The sequence below is a fragment of the Oncorhynchus masou genome, chromosome 29 (genome assembly GCF_036934945.1).
Source record: "Oncorhynchus masou masou isolate Uvic2021 chromosome 29, UVic_Omas_1.1, whole genome shotgun sequence".
In the NCBI taxonomy this organism is placed as follows: Eukaryota; Metazoa; Chordata; class Actinopteri; order Salmoniformes; family Salmonidae; genus Oncorhynchus; species Oncorhynchus masou.
The window spans coordinates 13,547,342-13,572,097 of NC_088240.1; the positions used below are offsets into that span (position 1 = coordinate 13,547,342).

Here is a 24,756-nt window from a genome sequence, read left to right on the forward strand (position 1 = left end):
TCTATGGGCTATAGTAGTACAGGCCAAATTCAATGTGTTTCTATGGGCTATAGTAGTACAGGCCAAATTCAATGTGTTTCTATGGGCTATAGTAGTACAGGCCAAATTCAATGTGTTTCTATGGGCTATAGTAGTACAGGCCAAATTCAATGTGTTTCTATGGGCTATAGTAGTACAGGCCAAATTCAATGTGTTTCTATGGGCTATAGTAGTACAGGCCAAATTCAATGTGTTTCTATGGGCTATAGTAGTACAGGCCAAATTCAATGTGTTTCTATGGGCTATAGTAGTACAGGCCAAATTCAATGTGTTTCTATGGGCTATAGTAGTACAGGCCAAATTCAATGTGTTTCTATGGGCTATAGTAGTACAGGCCAAATTCAATGTGTTTCTATGGGCTATAGTAGTACAGGCCAAATTCAATGTGTTTCTATGGGCTATAGTAGTACAGGCCAAATTCAATGTGTTTCTATGGGCTATAGTAGTACAGGCCAAATTCAATGTGTTTCTATGGGCTATAGTAGTACAGGCCAAATTCAATGTGTTTCTATGGGCTATAGTAGTACAGGCCAAATTCAATGTGTTTCTATGGGCTATAGTAGTACAGGCCAAATTCAATGTGTTTCTATGGGCTATAGTAGTACAGGCCAAATTCAATGTGTTTCTATGGGCTATAGTAGTACAGGCCAAATTCAATGTGTTTCTATGGGCTATAGTAGTACAGGCCAAATTCAATGTGTTTCTATGGGCTATAGTAGTACAGGCCAAATTCAATGTGTTTCTATGGGCTATAGTAGTACAGGCCAAATTCAATGTGTTTCTATGGGCTATAGTAGTACAGGCCAAATTCAATGTGTTTCTATGGGCTATAGTAGTACAGGCCAAATTCAATGTGTTTCTATGGGCTATAGTAGTACAGGCCAAATTCAATGTGTTTCTATGGGCTATAGTAGTACAGGCCAAATTCAATGTGTTTCTATGGGCTATAGTAGTACAGGCCAAATTCAATGTGTTTCTATGGGCTATAGTAGTACAGGCCAAATTCAATGTGTTTCTATGGGCTATAGTAGTACAGGCCAAATTCAATGTGTTTCTATGGGCTATAGTAGTACAGGCCAAATTCAATGTGTTTCTATGGGCTATAGTAGTACAGGCCAAATTCAATGTGTTTCTATGGGCTATAGTAGTACAGGCCAAATTCAAAGTGTTTCTATGGGCTATAGTAGTACAGGCCAAATTCAATGTGTTTCTATGGGCTATAGTAGTACAGGCCAAATTCAATGTGTTTCTATGGGCTATAGTAGTACAGGCCAAATTCAATGTGTTTCTATGGGCTATAGTAGTACAGGCCAAATTCAATGTGTTTCTATGGGCTATAGTAGTACAGGCCAAATTCAATGTGTTTCTATGGGCTATAGTAGTACAGGCCAAATTCAATGTGTTTCTATGGGCTATAGTAGTACAGGCCAAATTCAATGTGTTTCTATGGGCTATAGTAGTACAGGCCAAATTCAATGTGTTTCTATGGGCTATAGTAGTACAGGCCAAATTCAATGTGTTTCTATGGGCTATAGTAGTACAGGCCAAATTCAATGTGTTTCTATGGGCTATAGTAGTACAGGCCAAATTCAATGTGTTTCTATGGGCTATAGTAGTACAGGCCAAATTCAATGTGTTTCTATGGGCTATAGTAGTACAGGCCAAATTCAATGTGTTTCTATGGGCTATAGTAGTACAGGCCAAATTCAATGTGTTTCTATGGGCTATAGTAGTACAGGCCAAATTCAATGTGTTTCTATGGGCTATAGTAGTACAGGCCAAATTCAATGTGTTTCTATGGGCTATAGTAGTACAGGCCAAATTCAATGTGTTTCTATGGGCTATAGTAGTACAGGCCAAATTCAATGTGTTTCTATGGGCTATAGTAGTACAGGCCAAATTCAATGTGTTTCTATGGGCTATAGTAGTACAGGCCAAATTCAATGTGTTTCTATGGGCTATAGTAGTACAGGCCAAATTCAATGTGTTTCTATGGGCTATAGTAGTACAGGCCAAATTCAATGTGTTTCTATGGGCTATAGTAGTACAGGCCAAATTCAATGTGTTTCTATGGGCTATAGTAGTACAGGCCAAATTCAATGTGTTTCTATGGGCTATAGTAGTACAGGCCAAATTCAATGTGTTTCTATGGGCTATAGTAGTACAGGCCAAATTCAATGTGTTTCTATGGGCTATAGTAGTACAGGCCAAATTCAATGTGTTTCTATGGGCTATAGTAGTACAGGCCAAATTCAATGTGTTTCTATGGGCTATAGTAGTACAGGCCAAATTCAATGTGTTTCTATGGGCTATAGTAGTACAGGCCAAATTCAATGTGTTTCTATGGGCTATAGTAGTACAGGCCAAATTCAATGTGTTTCTATGGGCTATAGTAGTACAGGCCAAATTCAATGTGTTTCTATGGGCTATAGTAGTACAGGCCAAATTCAATGTGTTTCTATGGGCTATAGTAGTACAGGCCAAATTCAATGTGTTTCTATGGGCTATAGTAGTACAGGCCAAATTCAATGTGTTTCTATGGGCTATAGTAGTACAGGCCAAATTCAATGTGTTTCTATGGGCTATAGTAGTACAGGCCAAATTCAATGTGTTTCTATGGGCTATAGTAGTACAGGCCAAATTCAATGTGTTTCTATGGGCTATAGTAGTACAGGCCAAATTCAATGTGTTTCTATGGGCTATAGTAGTACAGGCCAAATTCAATGTGTTTCTATGGGCTATAGTAGTACAGGCCAAATTCAATGTGTTTCTATGGGCTATAGTAGTACAGGCCAAATTCAATGTGTTTCTATGGGCTATAGTAGTACAGGCCAAATTCAATGTGTTTCTATGGGCTATAGTAGTACAGGCCAAATTCAATGTGTTTCTATGGGCTATAGTAGTACAAGCCAAATTCAAAGTGTTTCTATGGGCTATAGTAGTACAGGCCAAATTCAATGTGTTTCTATGGGCTATAGTAGTACAGGCCAAATTCAATGTGTTTCTATGGGCTATAGTAGTACAGGCCAAATTCAATGTGTTTCTATGGGCTATAGTAGTACAGGCCAAATTCAATGTGTTTCTATGGGCTATAGTAGTACAGGCCAAATTCAATGTGTTTCTATGGGCTATAGTAGTACAGGCCAAATTCAATGTGTTTCTATGGGCTATAGTAGTACAGGCCAAATTCAATGTGTTTCTATGGGCTATAGTAGTACAGGCCAAATTCAATGTGTTTCTATGGGCTATAGTAGTACAGGCCAAATTCAATGTGTTTCTATGGGCTATAGTAGTACAGGCCAAATTCAATGTGTTTCTATGGGCTATAGTAGTACAGGCCAAATTCAATGTGTTTCTATGGGCTATAGTAGTACAGGCCAAATTCAATGTGTTTCTATGGGCTATAGTAGTACAGGCCAAATTCAATGTGTTTCTATGGGCTATAGTAGTACAGGCCAAATTCAATGTGTTTCTATGGGCTATAGTAGTACAGGCCAAATTCAATGTGTTTCTATGGGCTATAGTAGTACAGGCCAAATTCAATGTGTTTCTATGGGCTATAGTAGTACAGGCCAAATTCAATGTGTTTCTATGGGCTATAGTAGTACAGGCCAAATTCAATGTGTTTCTATGGGCTATAGTAGTACAGGCCAAATTCAATGTGTTTCTATGGGCTATAGTAGTACAGGCCAAATTCAATGTGTTTCTATGGGCTATAGTAGTACAGGCCAAATTCAATGTGTTTCTATGGGCTATAGTAGTACAGGCCAAATTCAATGTGTTTCTATGGGCTATAGTAGTACAGGCCAAATTCAATGTGTTTCTATGGGCTATAGTAGTACAGGCCAAATTCAATGTGTTTCTATGGGCTACAGTAGTACAGGCCAAATTCAATGTGTTTCTATGGGCTATAGTAGTACAGGCCAAATTCAATGTGTTTCTATGGGCTATAGTAGTACAGGCCAAATTCAATGTGTTTCTATGGGCTATAGTAGTACAGGCCAAATTCAATGTGTTTCTATGGGCTATAGTAGTACAGGCCAAATTCAATGTGTTTCTATGGGCTATAGTAGTACAGGCCAAATTCAATGTGTTTCTATGGGCTATAGTAGTACAGGCCAAATTCAATGTGTTTCTATGGGCTATAGTAGTACAGGCCAAATTCAATGTGTTTCTATGGGCTATAGTAGTACAGGCCAAATTCAATGTGTTTCTATGGGCTATAGTAGTACAGGCCAAATTCAATGTGTTTCTATGGGCTATAGTAGTACAGGCCAAATTCAATGTGTTTCTATGGGCTACAGTAGTACAGGCCAAATTCAATGTGTTTCTATGGGCTATAGTAGTACAGGCCAAATTCAATGTGTTTCTATGGGCTATAGTAGTACAGGCCAAATTCAATGTGTTTCTATGGGCTATAGTAGTACAGGCCAAATTCAATGTGTTTCTATGGGCTATAGTAGTACAGGCCAAATTCAATGTGTTTCTATGGGCTATAGTAGTACAGGCCAAATTCAATGTGTTTCTATGGGCTATAGTAGTACAGGCCAAATTCAATGTGTTTCTATGGGCTATAGTAGTACAGGCCAAATTCAATGTGTTTCTATGGGCTATAGTAGTACAGGCCAAATTCAATGTGTTTCTATGGGCTATAGTAGTACAGGCCAAATTCAATGTGTTTCTATGGGCTATAGTAGTACAGGCCAAATTCAATGTGTTTCTATGGGCTATAGTAGTACAGGCCAAATTCAATGTGTTTCTATGGGCTATAGTAGTACAGGCCAAATTCAATGTGTTTCTATGGGCTATAGTAGTACAGGCCAAATTCAATGTGTTTCTATGGGCTATAGTAGTACAGGCCAAATTCAATGTGTTTCTATGGGCTATAGTAGTACAGGCCAAATTCAATGTGTTTCTATGGGCTATAGTAGTACAGGCCAAATTCAATGTGTTTCTATGGGCTATAGTAGTACAGGCCAAATTCAATGTGTTTCTATGGGCTATAGTAGTACAGGCCAAATTCAATGTGTTTCTATGGGCTATAGTAGTACAGGCCAAATTCAATGTGTTTCTATGGGCTATAGTAGTACAGGCCAAATTCAATGTGTTTCTATGGGCTATAGTAGTACAGGCCAAATTCAATGTGTTTCTATGGGCTATAGTAGTACAGGCCAAATTCAATGTGTTTCTATGGGCTATAGTAGTACAGGCCAAATTCAATGTGTTTCTATGGGCTATAGTAGTACAGGCCAAATTCAATGTGTTTCTATGGGCTATAGTAGTACAGGCCAATGTGTTTCTATGGGCTATAGTAGTACAGGCCAAATTCAATGTGTTTCTATGGGCTATAGTACAGGCCAAATTCAATGTGTTTCTATGGGCTAGTAGTAGGCCAAATTCAATGTGTTTCTATGGGCTATAGTAGTACAGGCCAAATTCAATGTGTTTCTATGGGCTATAGTAGTACAGGCCAAATTCAATGTGTTTCTATGGGCTATGTGTTTCTATGGGCTACAGTAGTACAGGCCAAATTCAATGTGTTTCTATGGGCTACAGTAGTACAGGCCAAATTCAATGTGTTTCTATGGGCTACAGTAGTACAGGCCAAATTCAATGTGTTTCTATGGGCTACAGTAGTACAGGCCAAATTCAATGTGTTTCTATGGGCTATAGTAGTACAGGCCAAATTCAATGTGTTTCTATGGGCTATAGTAGTACAGGCCAAATTCAATGTGTTTCTATGGGCTATAGTAGTACAGGCCAAATTCAATGTGTTTCTATGGGCTATAGTAGTACAGGCCAAATTCAATGTGTTTCTATGGGCTACAGTAGTACAGGCCAAATTCAATGTGTTTCTATGGGCTATAGTAGTACAGGCCAAATTCAATGTGTTTCTATGGGCTATAGTAGTACAGGCCAAATTCAATGTGTTTCTATGGGCTACAGTAGTACAGGCCACATTCAATGTGTTTCTATGGGCTATAGTAGTACAGGCCAAATTCAATGTGTTTCTATGGGCTATAGTAGTACAGGCCAAATTCCTACCTACATGGGTCCTACAATTCTAAATCAAATAGCAAAAAAGTATCCATGTATGACCTTAAAACAATTCAATATGTTAGTTTAGTAGAACCCCCCCCCCCCTAACTCCAGACTCTCCCTTTTTTGTCAGCTGTTTGATATGATGTACTGTAGCTAGCTCACAATGATCTCCTCACTGACTCTAGCCTACTGTACTGAAAATCATTCAAGCAAGTAGGTTACTGGGGTCACGCTTGCAGGCCTTGCTGGAGTTGTTTACAGATATAGCCAGTCCCTTTTCTAACTAACCCTTCTCCTTGCTTCCTCCCTCCTCGATCTGAACACGAACAGTTATTTGTGGTCGACCTGCATGGCGAGAACTGGCTGTGGCTGGACCACACTGTACATGTGTGAAACAGGACAACTATAAGTATCCCTCCCCTATTTGACTTTTTGATAAACAACCAAATGTAGCTGGCTAACAGAATGAATCAGCTAACAGAATGAATCATGTGTCGCAGCACCACACTCTGCACAAATTGCGTGTGCAGTGAGAAAACGTTGCTTACATCGAAATCCTGTTACATGATTGCTCAACACTGAATCGACAACAAGAGGTGTGCACGAGGGTGCTACAAAGTGTCCACACACACTCTGCACAGTTCCCATTGTAAAAGCGGTAGTCACTTTGCTACTCACCTTTCCTCTCTGACTGACTTGTCCTGAAACCAAGCAGCTAAATGTCGCTCTCGCAGGCTTCTAACCCGTCTAGGAGGCAGTGGAGTTATTCCTTAGTTGGAGTTTGGTGTAACTGTCGTGGTCTTCCAAGTTTGCTCATTTCTCTTAGCCCTTATCTCCTCGGTCTCCACAGCGGAGAAAAGTGGCGATTACTCAATTTAGACACCGGAGAAGGGGTCTAAAAATCTAAAGGAGATTTGGGACGAATGGATGTGGTGGGCTACTATCGACCGCACACATATCCTCTCACGCACGCACGTCCTCATTGAATGGACTGTGTTTTTACTGTTACTTCATCCAGCCTATTGGTCCCCTAATACATGCACGCACACAAACACTGAGAGAGGGGGAAAGAATTGAATTGAGAGAGCCAACGGAGAAAATGGTCTGGACTAGAGTGTAGACTGGTAAAACAGACAGTGTGTTTAATCTATAGTGGGCCTATATTAGGACTCTGGTGAAAAAAAGATTGCGGGTAGACTAGGCCGAGTGTGACAGTACGACAAAAAAAGAGCACTTTTTTTGTTCTCTTTTGTCTCGTGCTTTGATGCAGACTGGCCACTGTGCCACCAGCCAGTGTCCTCAGAAAACCTGGCACGCGCACAGACCTACGCACAAATGACGGGCGGCGTACATGCAGAGAATACCGACACACCGGGGAGCTCGGATACTTCAGTCCAGTTCAAGCTACTGCTACTGGGTAAACCGTTATCTCAAAAGTCTCTAGGCCAGCTTCTGCCATTAGTGGGCCTATGGCAGTTCTAACACTTTTTACCTATATGATATTATGCTGATTTAACAGCTAAATTACCAGTTCAATTCCAATTTCGGCTGCAGTGATTTAATATAATGGGTGACGATTTCATCCCACGTACGTCATCGCGTGCAATGCACGTTTGTTCGTTCATCCATAAACTAATTAACCCCGAAAATCCGTTAAAGATGCATGACGTGAATACAGTATATTTGACATTTCAAGTTTGTTCGATTGTCATATTTCGTCTTGCCTACTACTAATTATGGATTCTCTGATGTATATATATTTTTAAATACATTATATTTCCACTTTTGGTCTCGTTTCATTGTGCCTGTCACGTGCACAGATGTAGGCTACAGCCTGTTGCTATGGTTCCAGACAGCGGATGCTGAGGCTTGCCATAGAAGTCTTCCTATTGGTGGAAAGGGCAGCAGTAATAAGTGATGGAAAAGAATAATTAGCTATCAGACAACCTATTCAGAGAAAGCAAGAAAGGTGTGGGGGTCAGAAAGACATAGGCTAGGGAGTCAGTCAGTCAAAGACAGGGAGAGATGTAGGAGAGGGGGGCAGAATGAGAGATCTCTCCATGTTGGCTAGGGAGTTAAGAGCAACAGTCTGAACAGAAATGGAGCTGGGCCTATATAACTGGAATACACACACACACACACACACACACACACACACACACACACACACACACACATGTGTGTATACACACACACACACACACACACACACACACACACACACACATGTGTGTGTACACACACCTTTACTTAGATGTGTGTACACACACACACACATGTGTGTGTATACACACACACACATGTGTGTGTACACACACATGTGTCTACATATGGAAAGTTGAGTGAGACAAATATAATTTTGGAAATATCTGAGAGATCACTAAGTATAAATCTATCTTGTTCATCATCAGATAGATAAAACATCAAGAATACCTTCCTAATATCCAGTTTGCCCACAGAACAGACTCAATTCGTCAGGGAAAGAACTCTACAAGGTGTCCAAAGCGTTCCACAGGGATGCTGGCCCATGTTGACTCCAATGCTTCTCATAGTTGTGCCAAGTTGGCTGGATGTCATTTGGGTGGTGGACCATTCTTGATACACACAGGAAACTGTTGAGCATGAAAAACCCAGCAGGGTTGCAGTTCTTGACACAAACCGATGTGCCTGGCACCTACTACCATATCCTGTTTAAAAGCACTTACATTTTTTGTCTTGCCCATTCACCCTCTGAATGGTACACATACACAATCCATGTCTCAATTGTCTCAAGGTTTAAAAATCATTCTTTAACCTGTCTCCTCCCCTACATCTACACTGATTGAAGTGGATTTAAGAAGAATCATCCATAAGGGATCTTAGCTTTCAGCTGGTCTATGCCTATACCACTCATCCATGTATGGATATATTCATTCCATACCTTTACTTAGATGTGTGTGTATATACCTTCACTTAGATGTGTGTGTATATACCTTCACTTAGATGTGTGTGTATATACCTTTACTTAGATGTGTGTGTATATACCTTCACTTAGATGTGTGTGTATATACCTTTACTTAGATGTGTGTGTATATACCTTTACTTAGATGTGTGTGTATATACCTTTACTTAGATGTGTGTGTATATACCTTTACTTAGATGTGTGTGTATATACCTTTACTTAGATGTGTGTGTGTATATACCTTTACTTAGATGTGTGTGTATATACCTTTACTTAGATGTGTGTGTATATACCTTTACTTAGATGTGTGTGTATATACCTTTACTTAGATGTGTGTGTATATACCTTTACTTAGATGTGTGTGTATATACCTTTACTTAGATGTGTGTGTGTATATACCTTTACTTAGATGTGTGTGTGTATATTTACTTAGATGTGTGTGTATATACTTTACTTAGATGTGTGTGTATATACCTTTACTTAGATGTGTGTGTATATACCTTTACTTAGATGTGTGTGTATATACCTTTACTTAGATGTGTGTGTATATACCTTTACTTAGATGTGTGTATATACCTTTACCTTTACTTAGATGTGTGTGTATATACCTTTACTTAGATGTGTGTGTATATACCTTTACTTAGATGTGTGTGTATATACCTTTACTTAGATGTGTGTGTATATACCTTTACTTAGATGTGTGTGTATATACCTTTACTTAGATGTGTGTGTATATATACCTTTACTTAGATGTGTGTATATACCTTTACTTAGATGTGTGTGTATATACCTTTATTTAGATGTGTGTGTATATACCTTCACTTAGATGTGTGTGTATATACCTTTACTTAGATGTGTGTGTATTAGGTCCTTGTGGAATTGTTAGATTACCTGTTAGATATTGCTGCACTGTCGGAACTAGAAGCACAAGCATTTTGCTACACTTGCACTAACATCTGCTAACCATGTGTATGTGACCAATAAAATGTGATTTGATTTGGTCAGTCTGTCATGGAAAGAGCAGTTGTTCCTAATGTTTTGTACACTCACTGTACAGATTCTGCTTCAATAAACAAGGGGATAGACTCCTACATACAAATTGCAATATCGAAAAGACATTTATGAAACACATTTTGGTATGTAACTTTTGATAACCACATTAGACGGTGTTATAAATAATAATTTTGCAAAGACAGGAACATGAATGCTGGCCAGAAAAACGACATCTAAATGCTCTAGTTTTGGTATTTTTGTAAAAATGAATGGTCTGACACACACAGTGCACATAAAGAAGTGAAAGGTATCTCAAAATGTCCTTAAAAAGGCTATCACATAGTGGAGTCATAAAACATAAAGCAAAGCTAGCGGTAGCTTCATCTACCCTTTGGGATGAGTGGTCTGAAAATCCAAAGGAAAACTCAAAATCCCAACTTCACCTTTCCCCAGATGAATCCATTTGTCCTGTAAAGGCTCATGGGAAATGTAGTCCAGAAATGCAGTCCAGGTCTCTTCCCACTGGGCACAAACTGGTTGAATGAATGTTGCATCCACGTCATTTTAACAAAAACAATCAATGTGATGACGTTGAATCAACATGGAAAACTGATTGGATTTGTAAAAAGTAATCAACGCAAGGGAATTTGGTCTTTTTTCCAACCTAAATCCAATAACATGATGACATTTTTTGTTTATTCACGTTGAATTCACGTTAGTAGACAACTCAACCAAACGTAAATCAAAACTAGACATTGAACTGGCGTCTATGCCCAGTGGACAGGAATGGACTTGTGAGGAAATGGTCACTGGTTACCACAGTGGCTTTTTGCAACAGAGGCCAGTTAGAGTTTTACTGTGGTTGAATGCATTGTATTCAGAAATGTAGTCCAGGTCTCTGGATCTTTTACAGTCTATGTTTTGTACAGTAGAAGAATCATAAAGTCCTCGCTGGTGCACTGAGCCATGTTTCTCTTAAAATGTCCTTGTTAGACAGTTTCTGTGTTTGTTTCATCATCACATGTGGCACATTTGGCAAAGCAGCAAGTTTAAAGTCTTTAAATCCATGTGGCACTTTGTAGATCTGCACTGACAATCCGAACAGGAAGAGGAAAGAGATACCAAGACAGTTCGCTCTGCCTGAATGTAGGAATAACAACACCTTCCCCTAATCAAGATAAAGCACAAGGTAAAGCGTCACCACGGTGTATAAATCCAATCACTCATTTACGGTACGTGCTGAGAATTGAAGCGTGATAATAATCCTGGCGACGTGGACTGCAGGTTGAATCCTCCACTTATAATCCCACTGGTTGTGTCCCTCTCTCCCTCCTGCCACTAGCCCACACTGGCACTGATGCGGATCCACTGCAGACCCTGTCTGGTGTACTGGACTGCAGGTTGAATCCTCCACTTATAATCCCACTGGTTGTGTCCCTCTCTCCCTCCTGCCACTAGCCCACACTGGCACTGATGCGGATCCACTGCAGACCCTGTCTGGTGTACTGGACTGCATGAGCAATGCTACTGTGGAGAGTCAATGGCCCTGACAGTGTATTCAGGTAGTTAAAGAACTCTGGAGAGAGGAGATACAGAAAGAGGGAGAGAGTGAGAAGGAGAGAGAGAGAGAGAGAGAGAGAGAGAGAGAGAGAGGGAGAGAGAGAGAGGGAGATGAGAGAGTTAGATAAAATCAAGTACAGCAATGAAACCTAGTATCAATAACCTGAGCTCTCAACTTGCCAAAGCATGTGAAAATAACAATAAACAAAAATGAAACAAACCATCAGAAATCCATAGTAAATATTACACTCACAATAGTTTCAAAATAATAGACAATATTATAACATGTTAAATGTCTATGTACACTGTTGAAACAATGTTCACATTCTCTCTCTCCAAAAAGCCACAACTCTCATTTCAGTCCATCTACACATTGCCTAATAATGGGTTAGTCTCTCTCACCATTGTTGTCTCTGACCAGGCTTTCTGCTAGCTCCCAGTACTCATAGCTGTATAGGACATTGTTGGTGATGTTCAGGTGGTTTGCTGCCATCTGGTGGATACGCAGGGGAATGTTGATGAGGGAAGAGGGGGAGCTGCCCAGGGGGAGGGCCGAGGGGCTGGGGGAGAGAGAGGAGGGAGGCCCCCCTGTGCCCCTGTGGATGAGAACACCACAATGATGCTTCACTGGGGTGAATCAAATCAACCTAATACTATATACACATTCACAAATACATTGCAGAAATTTAGAGGGAGGAAATAAGAGAGGGAGAGACTTCCTTACGTTCCTGAGACGCTCCAGATGGGGGGTGTAGTAGGCACTTTGGGAGAACTCTGGAACAACATAAAACGCATGTTTACAATCTATCCAATTAAATTAGAATACTTCTGCGTTTAATTGTATCACACCAAATGTTGGTGCTGGTGAGGTTTGTACCTTAAAGTAGTCCACTAGAACTTTGGAGTACTTCAGGGTGAGGGAGAGGATAAGGGTGAGGATGAGGTTTGTACGTTAAAGTAGTCCACTAGAACTTTGGAGTACTTCAGGGTGAGGGAGAGGATAAGTGTGAGGATGAGGTTTGTACGTTAAAGTAGTCCACTAGAACTTTGGAGTACTTCAGGGTGAGGAAGAGGATAAGTGTGAGGATGAGGTTTGTACGTTAAAGTAGTCCACTAGAACTTTGGAGTACTCCAGGGTGAGGGAGAGGATAAGGGTGAGGATGAGGCTTGTACCTTAAAGTAGTCCACTAGAACTTTGGAGTACTTCATGGCTTGGTCCTTCTTCAGACGAAACATCTGCCAGTACAGGAGAGCAAGGCACCGGAAACTAGGGAACACACACACACACAGCCACACACAAACACACATTTGAAATACCTTATTTGAGTCCACAAATCCCATTACAGTTGAGAAGGACTAAAATATTCAAAGGACACAGATATCCAGACACTTATGGATACAGAAAGCACCTTCTTCTCCATACAGCAAGGCTGTCTATGACAGCTGACACGGAGCAGTACCTCACTACTCAGCTAACAATTGTAGGGAGAGAAAACGTTTTTGTAATGTTTCCCGTGTAGCTCTCCGTATATATCCAAGGGCCAGCCATGCTGCCCTGTTCTGAGCCAATTGCAAATTTCCTAAGTTATTTTTTGTGGCACTTGACCACACGACTGAACAGTAGTCAAGGTGTGATAAAACTAGGGCCTGCAGGACCTGCCTTGTTGATAGTGTTGTTAAGAAGGTAGAAACTAGGGCCTGCAGGACCTGCCTTGTTGATAGTGTTGTTAAGAAGGTAGAAACTAGAGCCTGTAGGAACTGCCTTGTTGATAGTGTTGTTAAGAAGGTAGAAACTAGGGCCTGTAGGACCTGCCTTGTTGATAGTGTTGTTAAGAAGGTAGAAACTAGGGCCTGTAGGAACTGCCTTGTTGATAGTGTTGTTAAGAAGGTATAAACTAGAGCCTGTAGGAACTGCCTTGTTGATAGTGTTGTTAAGAAGGTAGAAACTAGGACCTGTAGGAACTGCCTTGTTGATAGTGTTGTTAAGAAGGTAGAAACTAGGGCCTGTAGGACCTGCCTTGTTGATAGTGTTATTAAGAAGACGGCGCATCGCTTTATTACGGACAGACCTCTCCCCATCTTAGCTACTACTGCATCAATATGTTTTGACCATGACAGTTTACAATCTTGTGTTACACCAAGCAGTTTAGTCATATCAACTTGCTCAATTTCCACATTATTTATTACAATATTTAGTTGAGGTTTAGGTTTTAGTGAGTGTTTTGTTCCAAATACGATACTTTTAGTTTTAGAAATATTTAGGGCTAACTCATTCCTTGCCACCCACTCTGAAACTAACTGCAGATCTTTGTTGAGTGTTGCAGTCATTTACGTCACTGTAGTAGCTGACGTGTACAGTGTTGAGTCATCAGTATGCATAGAAACTCTATCTTTACTCCAAGTCAGTGTCATGTCGTTAGTAAACATTGAAAAAAGCATGTTTTGGTGTCAAAGTTCGGGGATCATTCACTTAGAGTCAAACAGAAATGATCTAGAACGTGGTTACAATGTTCTCAGAATATACAACCTTAACAGCCAAGAGGCCCATGATCACTCTGGATGAACTGCAGAGATCTACAGCTGAGGTGGGAGACTCTGTCCATAGGACAACAATCAGTCGTATATTGCACAAATCTGGCCTTTATGGAAGAGTGGCAAGAAGAAAGCCATTTCTTAAAGATATCCATAAAAAGTGTTGTTTAAAGTTTGCCACAAGCCACCTGGGAGACACACCAAACATGTGGAAGAAGGTGCTCTGGTCAGATGAAACCAAAATTGAACTTTTTGGCAACAATGCTCATCACCCTGACCACACCATCCCCACTGTCAAACATGGTGGTGGCAGCATCATGGTTTGGGCCTGCTTTTCTTCAGCAGGGACAGGGAAGATGGTTAAAATTGATGGGAAGATGGATGGAGCCAAATACAGGACCATTCTGGAAGAAAACCTGATGGAGTCTGCAAAAGACCTGAGACTGGGACGGAGATTTGTCTTCCAACAAGACAATGATCCAAAACATAAAGCAAAATCTACAATGGAATGGTTCAAAAATAAACATATCCAGGTGTTAGAATGGCCAAGTCAAAGTCCAGACCTGAATCCAATTGAGAATCTGTGGAAAGAACTGAAAACTGCTGTTCACAAATGCTCTCCATCCAACCTCACTGAGCTCGAGCTGTTTTGCAAGGAGGAATGGGAAACAAATTCAGTCTCTCGATGTGCAAAACTGAAAGAGACATACCCCAAGCGACTTACAGCTGTAATCACAGCAAAAGGTGGCGCTACAAAATTGCAACAGAATCACTTGGGCAAAATCACAATATGTTAAAAGGGCAATCTGGGGCCCCCAGTGTGGCGCAGTGGTCTAAGGCAGTGTGGCGCAGTGGTCTAAGGCAGTGTGGCGCAGTGGTCTAAGGCAGTGTGGCGCAGTGGTCTAAGGCAGTGCGCAGTAGAAATGGCGCAGTGGTTTGGCAGTCCAGGCTCTGCCAGCAGCCAGCCTGGTTTGAGTCCAGGGAGACCAGCCGCGGGGAGACCCATGGGGTGGCGCACAATTGGCCCAGCGTTGTCCGGGTTGTTGGTGGATCGATTTATTTAGAAAGAAAGCAATGCACATTTGAACACTTGCTTGTAGATTTGCTGTAGATTTTATGATCGTGCCAACGTACACTATGTCCGCTCACACACACGCCAGTCCCCTTCAAAATGTCAACAATGGTACAGGGTTTTGATCGGAATCTATTTCCACGCTGATGCTTGGACCAGGATTTACTATACCGACACTTGGACAAGGATGAAACGCACAGACATAATACTTATATCACAAGAAAGAAAAGTAGGCTAACTCAACCACAAGGGAATCCGCTCTGGAAAATGAATAACAAACTAAACCATTTTTGCATAAAAAAATTCTAGAGCAGGGCGTTTAGGTTAGGTCCTTTTCTTAAATACAGTCTCGACCTAATGTTGAATATGCAAGCAGATTTGACAAAAACAAATCAGGAATATGAGTGAAAGCCATGGGGAAAACTTTGGGAGATTGTGGGGTGTGGTGGAGGCCTAGAAAGATGCTGGTTGCATAGAGTATAGGCCTAATTTCATGTCATTTTGTTATTTCTAAAACACATAAATAGACCATATATACACTGCTCAAAAAAATAAAGGGAACACTTAAACAACACAATGTAACTCCAAGTCAATCACACTTCTGTGAAATCAAACTGTCCACTTAGGAAGCAACACTGACAATAAATTTCACATGCTGTTGTGCAAATGGAATAGACAAAAGGTGGAAATTATAGGCATTTAGCAAGACACCCCCAATAAAGGAGTGGTTCTGCAGGTGGGGACCACAGACCACTTCTCAGTTCCTACGCTTCCTGGCTGATGTTTTGGTCACTTTTGAATGCTGGCGGTGCTTTCACTCTAGTGGTAGCATGAGACGGAGTCTACAACCCATACAAGTGGCTCAGGTAGTGCAGCTCATCCAGGATGGCACATCAATGCGAGATGTGGCAAGAAGGTTTGCTGTGTCTGTCAGCGTAGTGTCCAGAGCATGGAGGCGCTACCAGGAGACAGGCCAGTACATCAAGAGACATGGATGAGGCAGTAGGAGGGCAACAACCCAGCAGCAGGACCGCTACTTCTGCCTTTGTGCAAGGAGGAGCAGGAGGAGCACTGCCAGAGCCCTGCAAAATGACCTCCAGAAGGCCACAAATGTGCATGTGTCTGCTCAAACGGTCACAAACAGACTCCATGAGGGTGGTATGAGGGCCCGACATGCACAGGTTGGGGTTGTGCTTACAGCCCAACACCGTGCAGGATGTTTGGCATTTGCCAGAGAACACCAAGATTGACAAATTCGCCACTGGCATCCTGTGCGCTTCACAGATGAAAGCAGGTTCACACTGAGCACATGTGACAGACATGACAGTCTGGAGACACCGTGGAGAACGTTCTGCTGCTTGCAACATCCTCCAGCATGACCGGTTTGGCGGTGGGTCAGTCATGGTGTGGGGTGGTATTTCTTTGGGGGGCCGCACAGCCCTCCATGTGCTCGCCAGAGCTAGCCTGACTGCCATTAGGTACCGAGATGAGATCCTCAGACCCTTTGTGAGACCATATGCTGTGTGATTGGCCCTGGGTTCCTCCTAAAGCAAGACAATGCTTGACCTCATGTGGCTGGAGTGTGTCAGCAGTTCCTGCAAGAGGAAGGCATTGATGCTATGGACTGGCCCGCCGTTCCCCAGACCTGAATCCAATTGAGCACATCTGGGACATCATGTCTCGCTCCATCCACCAACGCCACGTTGCACCACAGACTGTCCAGGAGTTGGCAGATGCTTTAGTCCAGTTCTGGGAGGAGATCCCTCAGGAGACCATCAGCCATCTCATCAGGAGCATGCCCAGGCATTGTAGGGAGGTCATACAGGCACGTGGAGGCCACACACACTACTGAGCCTCATTTTGACTTGTTTTAAGGACATTACATCAAAGTTGGATCAGCCTGTAGTGTGGTTTTCCACTTTAATTTTGAGTGTGACTCCAAATCCAGACCTCCATGGGTTGATAAATTTGATTTCCATTGATAATGTTTGCGTGATTTTGTTGTCAGCACATTCAACTATGTAAAGAAAAACTTATTTAATAAGAATATTTCATTCATTCAGATCTAGGATGTGTTATTTTAGTGTTCCCTTTATTTTTTTAAGCAGTGGAGTTAACATTAAATTGAATACTTAAGATTCCATAGATTTTCGGGATCTTATTAAATAATGGTTTATGTTCTATAATTCAGCCAATATTTTTCCATTATGCAGCTGTTACTGTATATTGATCAGAACTGTATTTTTGACCTTTTATACATTTAGACACAATTTGTAAGTCGCTCTGGATAAGAGCGTCTGCCAAATGACTTAAATGTAAATGTAAATGACGACTGTTGCTAGTAACATACTTACCACAGTACGGCCAACTGTTTGTCTTCCTGTCTGGCCCCAGGACCAGAGTGGTTCTTCAGCCTCATGGCATACCTGACAACACCAGAGGATCACTGTTAAAGTGGGTGTATGTATGTGTGTGTGTGTGTGTGTGTGTGTGTGTGTGTGCACATGTGTGTGTGTGTGTGTGTGTGCACATGTGTGTGTGTGTGTGTGTGTGTGTCTCACCTGATGAGCTCTACCGTCTCTGTGTACATGGTATAGGGTGACTTGTCCTCCAGTGGTCCCTCCTCCATAGCTTTGCCACACTCCATGAAGGAGAGAGCAGCATCCACATAGTTCACTGCCTTCCCCAACTTATCCACCTGAGATAGAGACAGAGAGAGACATTTTGCAAGGGATATGTGAGATAAAAAAGATTGTGAGAGATGAGAGCTCTCTCTAGCCACTTAATCAAGTAATTTCATGGCAGGGTCCGTATTTTAAACCAGCTGTAAAGTTGTACTAATTGTCCTAGACATCTTTAAAACATTTGTAACGGTCCTATTTCAGTGTTAGAACAGTCCCTCTGGTCCTGACCCAGTCCTAACACAGTCCTAACACAGTCTTACCATGGCATCTGCACGGTGCTTCATTCTCTTGGCCTCATGCATGTAGTACTCAGCATGGTGTGGGCTAGATAGGGATGGAGAGAGAGAGAGAGAGAGAGAGAGAGAGAGAGAGAGAGAGAGAGAGAGAGAGAGAGAGAGAGAGAGAGAGAGAGAGAGAGAGAATAGTAAATGTCAGACACATGTTACTGTGTGACAGCTACAGACTGCTTCTGGTGTTATATGTTGGGCTGTAGAATGTGGTCACGAGGACCAAAAGGGGTCTAATTTTAGTCAGTCAGTCACTCACGGTTCATGGTTGAGTACAGTTCCTCTCTGGCTCCCTGCCCGTTGTAAAGGAGGTCCCCAGGATTCACACATGTGCGGGGGCTTCCCTGACACACCTACACACTCCACCTCCATCTTAGCATGGGACCTGGGCACCTCACTGTTTGTGTAGTGCTGCACTGGGGGCTGTGTTTTGATGGGAGGCTTGGTGGGGTCCGGGGTGTCAGAGAGAGGGGACAGGGGGGACAGTGGCCTCTTACTGTCTAGGTAGTCCTCCAAGAACCTGCTCACACATACACCCCCCCACCCAAAGACACAGTCAGTACTTTTTACAGTCTGTATGCCTGTTTTATGTATGAGTGTGTATAAGTGTGTATGAGAGTGGGTATAAGTGTTTATGAGAGTGTGTATAAGTGTGTATGAGAGTGGGTATAAGTGTGTATGAGAGTGTGTATAAGTGTTTATGAGAGTGGGTATAAGTGTTTATGAGAGTGGGTATAAGTGTTTATGAGAGTGTGTATAAGTGTGTATGAGAGTGGGTATAAGTGTTTATGAGAGTGTGTATAAGTGTTTATGAGAGTGTGTATAAGTGTTTATGAGAGTGGGTATAAGTGTTTATGAGAGTGGGTATAAGTGTTTATGAGAGTGGGTATAAGTGTTTATGAGAGTGGGTATAAGTGTTTATGAGAGTGTGTATAAGTGTTTATGAGAGTGGGTATAAGTGTTTATGAGAGTGGGTATAAGTGTTTATGAGAGTGTATAAGTGTTTATAGAGTGGGTATAAGTGTTTATGAGAGTGGGTATAAGTGTTTATGAGAGTGTGTATAAGTGTTTATGAGAGTGGGTATAAGTGTTTATGAGAGTGGGTATAAGTGTTTATGAGAGTGGGTATAAGTGTTTATGAGAGTGGGTATAAGTGTGTATGAGAGTGTGCGTTCCAGTCTCACCTGTTGTGTCTGGCATCTGTGTGGGGGTCTAGACATCTGTTAGCTGTAGACTCTGTGTGGGGGTCTAGACATCTGTTAGCTGTAGACTCTGTGTGGGGGTCTAGACATCTGTTAGCTGTAGGCTCTGTGTGGGGGTTACTCCGTTTACTCTCTCTGTTAGCTGTAGGCTCTGTGTGGGGGTTACTCCGTTTACTCTCTGTGTGGGCTGAGGGGCCATTGGTGTGGGAGTTACTCCGTTTACTCTCTCTGTTAGCTGTAGACTCTGTGTGGGGGTCTAGACATCTGTTAGCTGTAGGCTCTGTGTGGGGGTTACTCCGTTTACTCTCTCTGTTAGCTGTAGGCTCTGTGTGGGGGTTACTCCGTTTACTCTCTGTGTGGGCTGAGGGGCCATTGGTGTGGGGGTTACTCCGTTTACTCTCTCTGTTAGCTGTAGGCTCTGTGTGGGGGTTACTCCGTTTACTCTCTCTGTGGTGCTGGATTCCATTCTCTGACTAGGAAAAAACACACACATTATAGTTGAACAACGAACACCAGGCCACTATAGTTATAAAGCAACAGTGATGGACACCAGGCAACTATAGTTATAAAGCAACAGTGATGGACACCAGGCTACTATAGTTATAAAGCAACAGTGATGGACACCAGGCTACTATAGTTCTAAAGCAACAGTGATGGACACCAGGCCACTATAGTAATAAAGCAACAGTGATGGACACCAGGCTATTGCAATTCTTCTGAAGCAACACCATGGATTTCAGGGTATTGCAGTTCTTAAGCAACATCACCAGAGATGTAGTGGAGAGTAAACAGCATTTACCACTACATCACGGACACCAGCCTATTGTATTTCGGAATCAACAGTGACCTCAGGTCTCAGTAAAGGGTGACATTAATATTCCATGATAAACTAGCTACAGTACAACTACCTTGTTTACACATAAGTTATGAAGAGAAAAAGAGAAATGTGTGTTACCTTCCGTTTCCTCCTGCTGTCTCCTCCCTCTGTCTCTGGGGTGTACAGGTGTCTCATGGCCTCTTTTTGCTTGGAAGAGGAAGAGGAGGGGTGTTTGTGAGAGGCCGGGGTGTCTGTTGTAGTATCAGGCACTCTGCTGAGCAGGGAGAGGTTTAACTGCACCACCAGATTCCTCAGGCCTCGATGCGAGGATGGGGCTTGCTCACTACGCCCAAACGGGACCAAGGTGTAGAGTTTCTGCTTTGTCTGGCTCTGCGGCCCGTGGTCTTGGTTGGATGTGGCAGTGGGGTAGAGCACTCCTGGCCTGATGTCTGAAGGCCTCCCGGGGCCTGGTGCCCTCTCCTGGGGATAGGACGCTGGCTGGACGTGGAGTCGGCTGGGACTTTGGCGACGTTGGGAGGCAGACTGGGCTCCGAGTCGGACTCTGATGAGGAAGATGATGAAGAAGAGGAATCTGTGGGAGGGATGACCGGTGTGGGGGAGGAGGGCGACGGCGGAAGGGAAGGGTCCGGCTGAGACTCTCCCTCTTCCTCCTCACTCTTCCTCCTCCTCTTTTTCTTGGTCCCGTGGCGTTGTGGATCAATGGGATTGCGGTGTCGCTCGCTGTTGGTGTGAGGTCTCTGCTTGGGCTGGACCGCCTGCCATTCACCTCTCTGCTGCTGCTGCTCCTTCCTCCTCCTTCTCTTCTCCTCCTTCTCTCCCTCCTCCCTCCTCCTCTTTCTCTCCTCTACGTCCTCTTCCTCCTCTGAACTCTGGACCCAGGGGCGTCTTAGCAACTTATCCTCTGCCAGTCTTCTCTCTCCCTGTTTCTCCCCTGGCCTCTCTCCCTGTCTCTCTACATTACCCCGCCCCCTTCCCTCTGCCTGCCTGTCTGCCTTCCTGTCTGCTGCCTGGGTCTCTCTCCGGTTGTCCACCTCCCGTTCTCTCTCCCTGGATTGGGACTTCCTCTGTGGAGGCTTTGGGTGGGGAGCAGGGTTCTCCCGGGACTTGACTTTGGGTATAGGACTGGGGCTGGATCTAGAGCTAGGCCCAGAACCAGCTTTGGAGATCAGCCGAGAATGTGGCTTGGGACTCGATTTGGAACTGTGACCAACTCTGCTGCTGGTCTCTCTGCTAGGGTCTGCGGGAGGTAAAATCTTGGCCCTGGGTGTGGGACAGGGACTGGTACTGAGGCTGGTTATCAAACTAGGCCCAAACTTGGGCCTGGGTTTGGAGTTGGAATTGTGGCTGAGTCTGCTACTCTCCTTGGGCCTTTGTCCAGAGGTTGTTAGTTGTTGGCTGGTTTTGAGTGCTAGGATGGGGTTGTGTTTCAACCGAGGCTGAGAATGAAGCCTGGGACTGGAGTTGGGACTAGGTCTGGGTCTGTGGCTCGGCTCAGTGCTCAGAGCAGGGGCTGCCTTGGCTGTGTTCTTGGGAGTGGGAACAGACTTGCTCTGTTTGGGTTTAGGCCTGGAGCCGTGCTGAAGTGGAGGCTGGGGAGAGGAACTGTGCCTCAGTTTGCTCTTGGACTCAAAGCTGGGAGCAGGTGCGATCCTGATTTTGGGTCTATGGCTTGGGCTGGATGTTAAGCTAGGCCGCGTGAGAGGCCTGAAGCTTTCCTGATGAAGACTCCGAACCTGAGGATAGGGACGGGAGCTAGACTGAGTAAGGCTGGGACTAGGACTCTTAGGGGGGTGTCGGGGTATGGGGCTAGGGTCGCGGCTGGCTCTGGGGCTGAGGCAGGGGCTCGGACAGACACTGGGGACCGGGCTAAGGATGGGGCTGTGTCTTGGGCTGTGGCAAGGACTGGGACAGCGGCTGTAGCCAGGGCTAGGCCGAGGGCTAGGCCGAGGGCTATGCCTGGGGCTGTAGTTGAAGTGTGGGCTGGGAACAGGGCTCTGGCCGGGGCTGTAATCCTCTCTGGTCCCCCAGGATCTGGCTGGAGACGGGGCTCTGTGGGGATCTGGGGAGGGCGAGCTGTGTTCTGTAGCTCTCTGGGTGTGGTCACGGTTGCTGGAATCCCAGGAGGAGGATTTTTTTCGGACTTTCTTCAGCCACTTATCCAGCTGCCACTGAGTGATGAGGGGGTGATCTGTCTGAGAAAAGAGAGGAGGATAAAGAGGAATGACAAATTTAAGGAGCAAGGGATGAGTAGAGAAACAGTCCAGTAGGAACAGCAAAGGAGAGGGATCATGTTTTTTGTGATGAACAAGTCAGGTTGACTTTGATACATTCACATTGGTTTTAAACACTAACTTCCACTGTCAGTAACTTGCAGAAAGTGATTGAACTATATTCAATGAAAACATCTTCCTTCAACCATCTTCCTGAGCAGCAAGAAACTCCTATTTATAAATATACAGATGAGCTTTTCCCCACAAAAATATTGATATGTTGAATGGCCAGTGCAATATATATACATATATATATTTTTTTTAAAGAAAACTACATGTTTAATAAAGTTGTGTAAGGAGGGGAACAGGAGGGAATAAGGAAGATAAGGATCTGTCGTTTGCTCACTTCTTTCTGTGAAGAGAGAGAGAGAGAATGAGAGAAAGGAGAATGAGAGAGAGGAGAATGAGAGAGAGAGGAGAATGAGAGAGAGGAGAATGAGAGAGAGGAGAATGAGAGAGAGAGGAAAATGAGAGAGAGAGGAGAATGAGAGAGAGGAGAATGAGAGAGAGAGGAGAATGAGAGAGAGGAGAATGAGAGAGAGAGGAGAATGAGAGAGAGAGAGAGGAGAATGAGAGAGAGAGAGAATGAGAGAGAGAGGAGAATGAGAGAAAGGAGAATGAGAGAGAGGAGAATGAGAGAGAGGAGAATGAGAGAGAGAGAGAATGAGAGAAAGGAGAATGAGAGAAAGGAGAATGAGACAGAGAGGAGAATGAGAGAGAGAGGAGAATGAGAGAAATGAGAATGAGAGAGAGGAGAATGAGAGAGAGGAGAATGAGAGAGAGAGGAGAATGAGAGAGAGTAGAATGAGAGAGAGAGGAGAATGAGAGAGAGGAGAATGAGAGAGAGAGGAGAATGAGAGAGAGAGGAGAATGAGAGAGAGGAGAATGAGAGAGAGAGGAGAATGAGAGAGAGAGGAGAATGAGAGAGGGGAGAATGAGAGAGAGGAGAATGAGAGAGAGGAGAATGAGAGAGAGGAGAATGAGAGAGGAAGCAACAGTGACAGGGGTAAATGATTCCCTGAAAAAATATGACACACACTGGAATATTTCAAAACACAAAACACACTCAAAACCATACAAACAGTACCCACATTTCTTACTCACAGTCCCAGCTTCATTCTTATCACCACTGTCAAAACTGCAATTTTCTAAACTGCTCTAATCTACACTGCACACGTACATTAAGACAACGCACTGTCAAAACTGCCACTCGTTCAACCAGAGTCTAAGAAGACCAGTTTTAAAAACAGTGGCTACTTCTTCAACCTTCCTTCCTTTTCTACTTTCTCTGGAATCTACACACATCTGCCCTGACAGACGATAACCCCCCGCCCACACACACATGCTGTTTATTCTGCCTAACAACTCACTCATTAATCAAGAAAGAATATAAGAGCTTTAAAAGAAGAGGATATACTCACTGGTGGAGGGTACAATTACTTTCCTACTCTATAATTATTTTCTATTTTTTCCTCCCCCCCTTCTCTACCCTTCTCTCTCCACCCCTCTCTCCAGTAGCTGACCAGAGCTAATTTAAACTACTCCTCTACTCAACCACTGCTCTCCTCCCAGGTCACGCCCCCCTCCCAGGTCACGCCCCCTCCCAGGTCACGCCCCCCTCCCAGGTCACTCCCCCTTCCCCTCACCTTCTTTTCCAGAGAAGACACTGCATCTCTTGTACCCTCTCTGTCCCCTCCCTCCCTCTCTCTCTGTCTCCCCCCTCTCTCTGTCCCCTCCCTCACTCTCTCTCTGTCCCCCCCCCTCTGTCCCCTCCCTCCCTCTCTCTCTGTCTCCCCCCCTCTCTCTGTCCCCTCCCTCACTCTCTCTCTGTCCCCCCTCTCTCTCTGTCTCTCCCCCTGCCTCCCCCCCTCTCTGTCTCTCCCTCACTCTCTCTGTCTCTCCCCCCCCCTCTCTGTCTCTCCCCCTCTCCCCCTCTCTGTCTCTCCCCCTCTCTCTGTCTCCCCCCCCTCTCTCTGTCTCTCCCCCTCTCTCCGTCTCTCCCCCTCCCCCTCTCTCTCTGTCTCTCCCCCTCTGTCTGTCTCTCGCCCCCCCCTCTCTCTGTCTCCCCCCTCTCTCTGTCTCTCCCCCCCCTATCTCTGTCTCCCCCCTCTCTGTCTCTCCCCCCTCTCTCTGTCTCCCCCTCTCTCTCTGTCTCTCCCCCTCTCTCTGTCTCTCCCCCTCCCTCTCTCTGTCTCCCCCCCTCTCTGTCTCTCCCCCCCTCTCCCCCCTCTCTGTCTCTCCCCCTGTGTCTCTCCCCTCTGTCCTCCCCTCTCTGTCCCCCCCCCATCCTCCTCTC

The 24,756-nt window shown here is 43.9% G+C and overlaps 2 protein-coding genes across 2 annotated transcripts in view; both read right to left on the reverse strand.

The window, feature by feature from the left end:
- LOC135519031 (CRACD-like protein) overlaps positions 1-24,756 on the reverse strand; it is a 555,588-nt gene that overhangs the window by 94,820 nt on the left and 436,012 nt on the right. The gene's annotated exons all lie outside the window — the stretch shown is intronic.
- The window catches only part of LOC135519027 (AF4/FMR2 family member 3-like), a 39,612-nt gene continuing 24,971 nt past the window's right edge, over positions 10,116-24,756 (reverse strand). The window contains 11 exon segments of the mRNA XM_064944059.1: positions 10,116-11,591; positions 11,978-12,171; positions 12,300-12,349; positions 12,749-12,842; positions 17,534-17,605; positions 17,741-17,877; positions 18,124-18,187; positions 18,410-18,670; positions 19,335-19,825; positions 20,308-20,652; positions 20,655-22,382. Of these exon segments, the coding sequence (XP_064800131.1) occupies positions 11,470-11,591; positions 11,978-12,171; positions 12,300-12,349; positions 12,749-12,842; positions 17,534-17,605; positions 17,741-17,877; positions 18,124-18,187; positions 18,410-18,670; positions 19,335-19,825; positions 20,308-20,652; positions 20,655-22,382 (3,558 nt within the window). The 3' untranslated portion in view covers positions 10,116-11,469.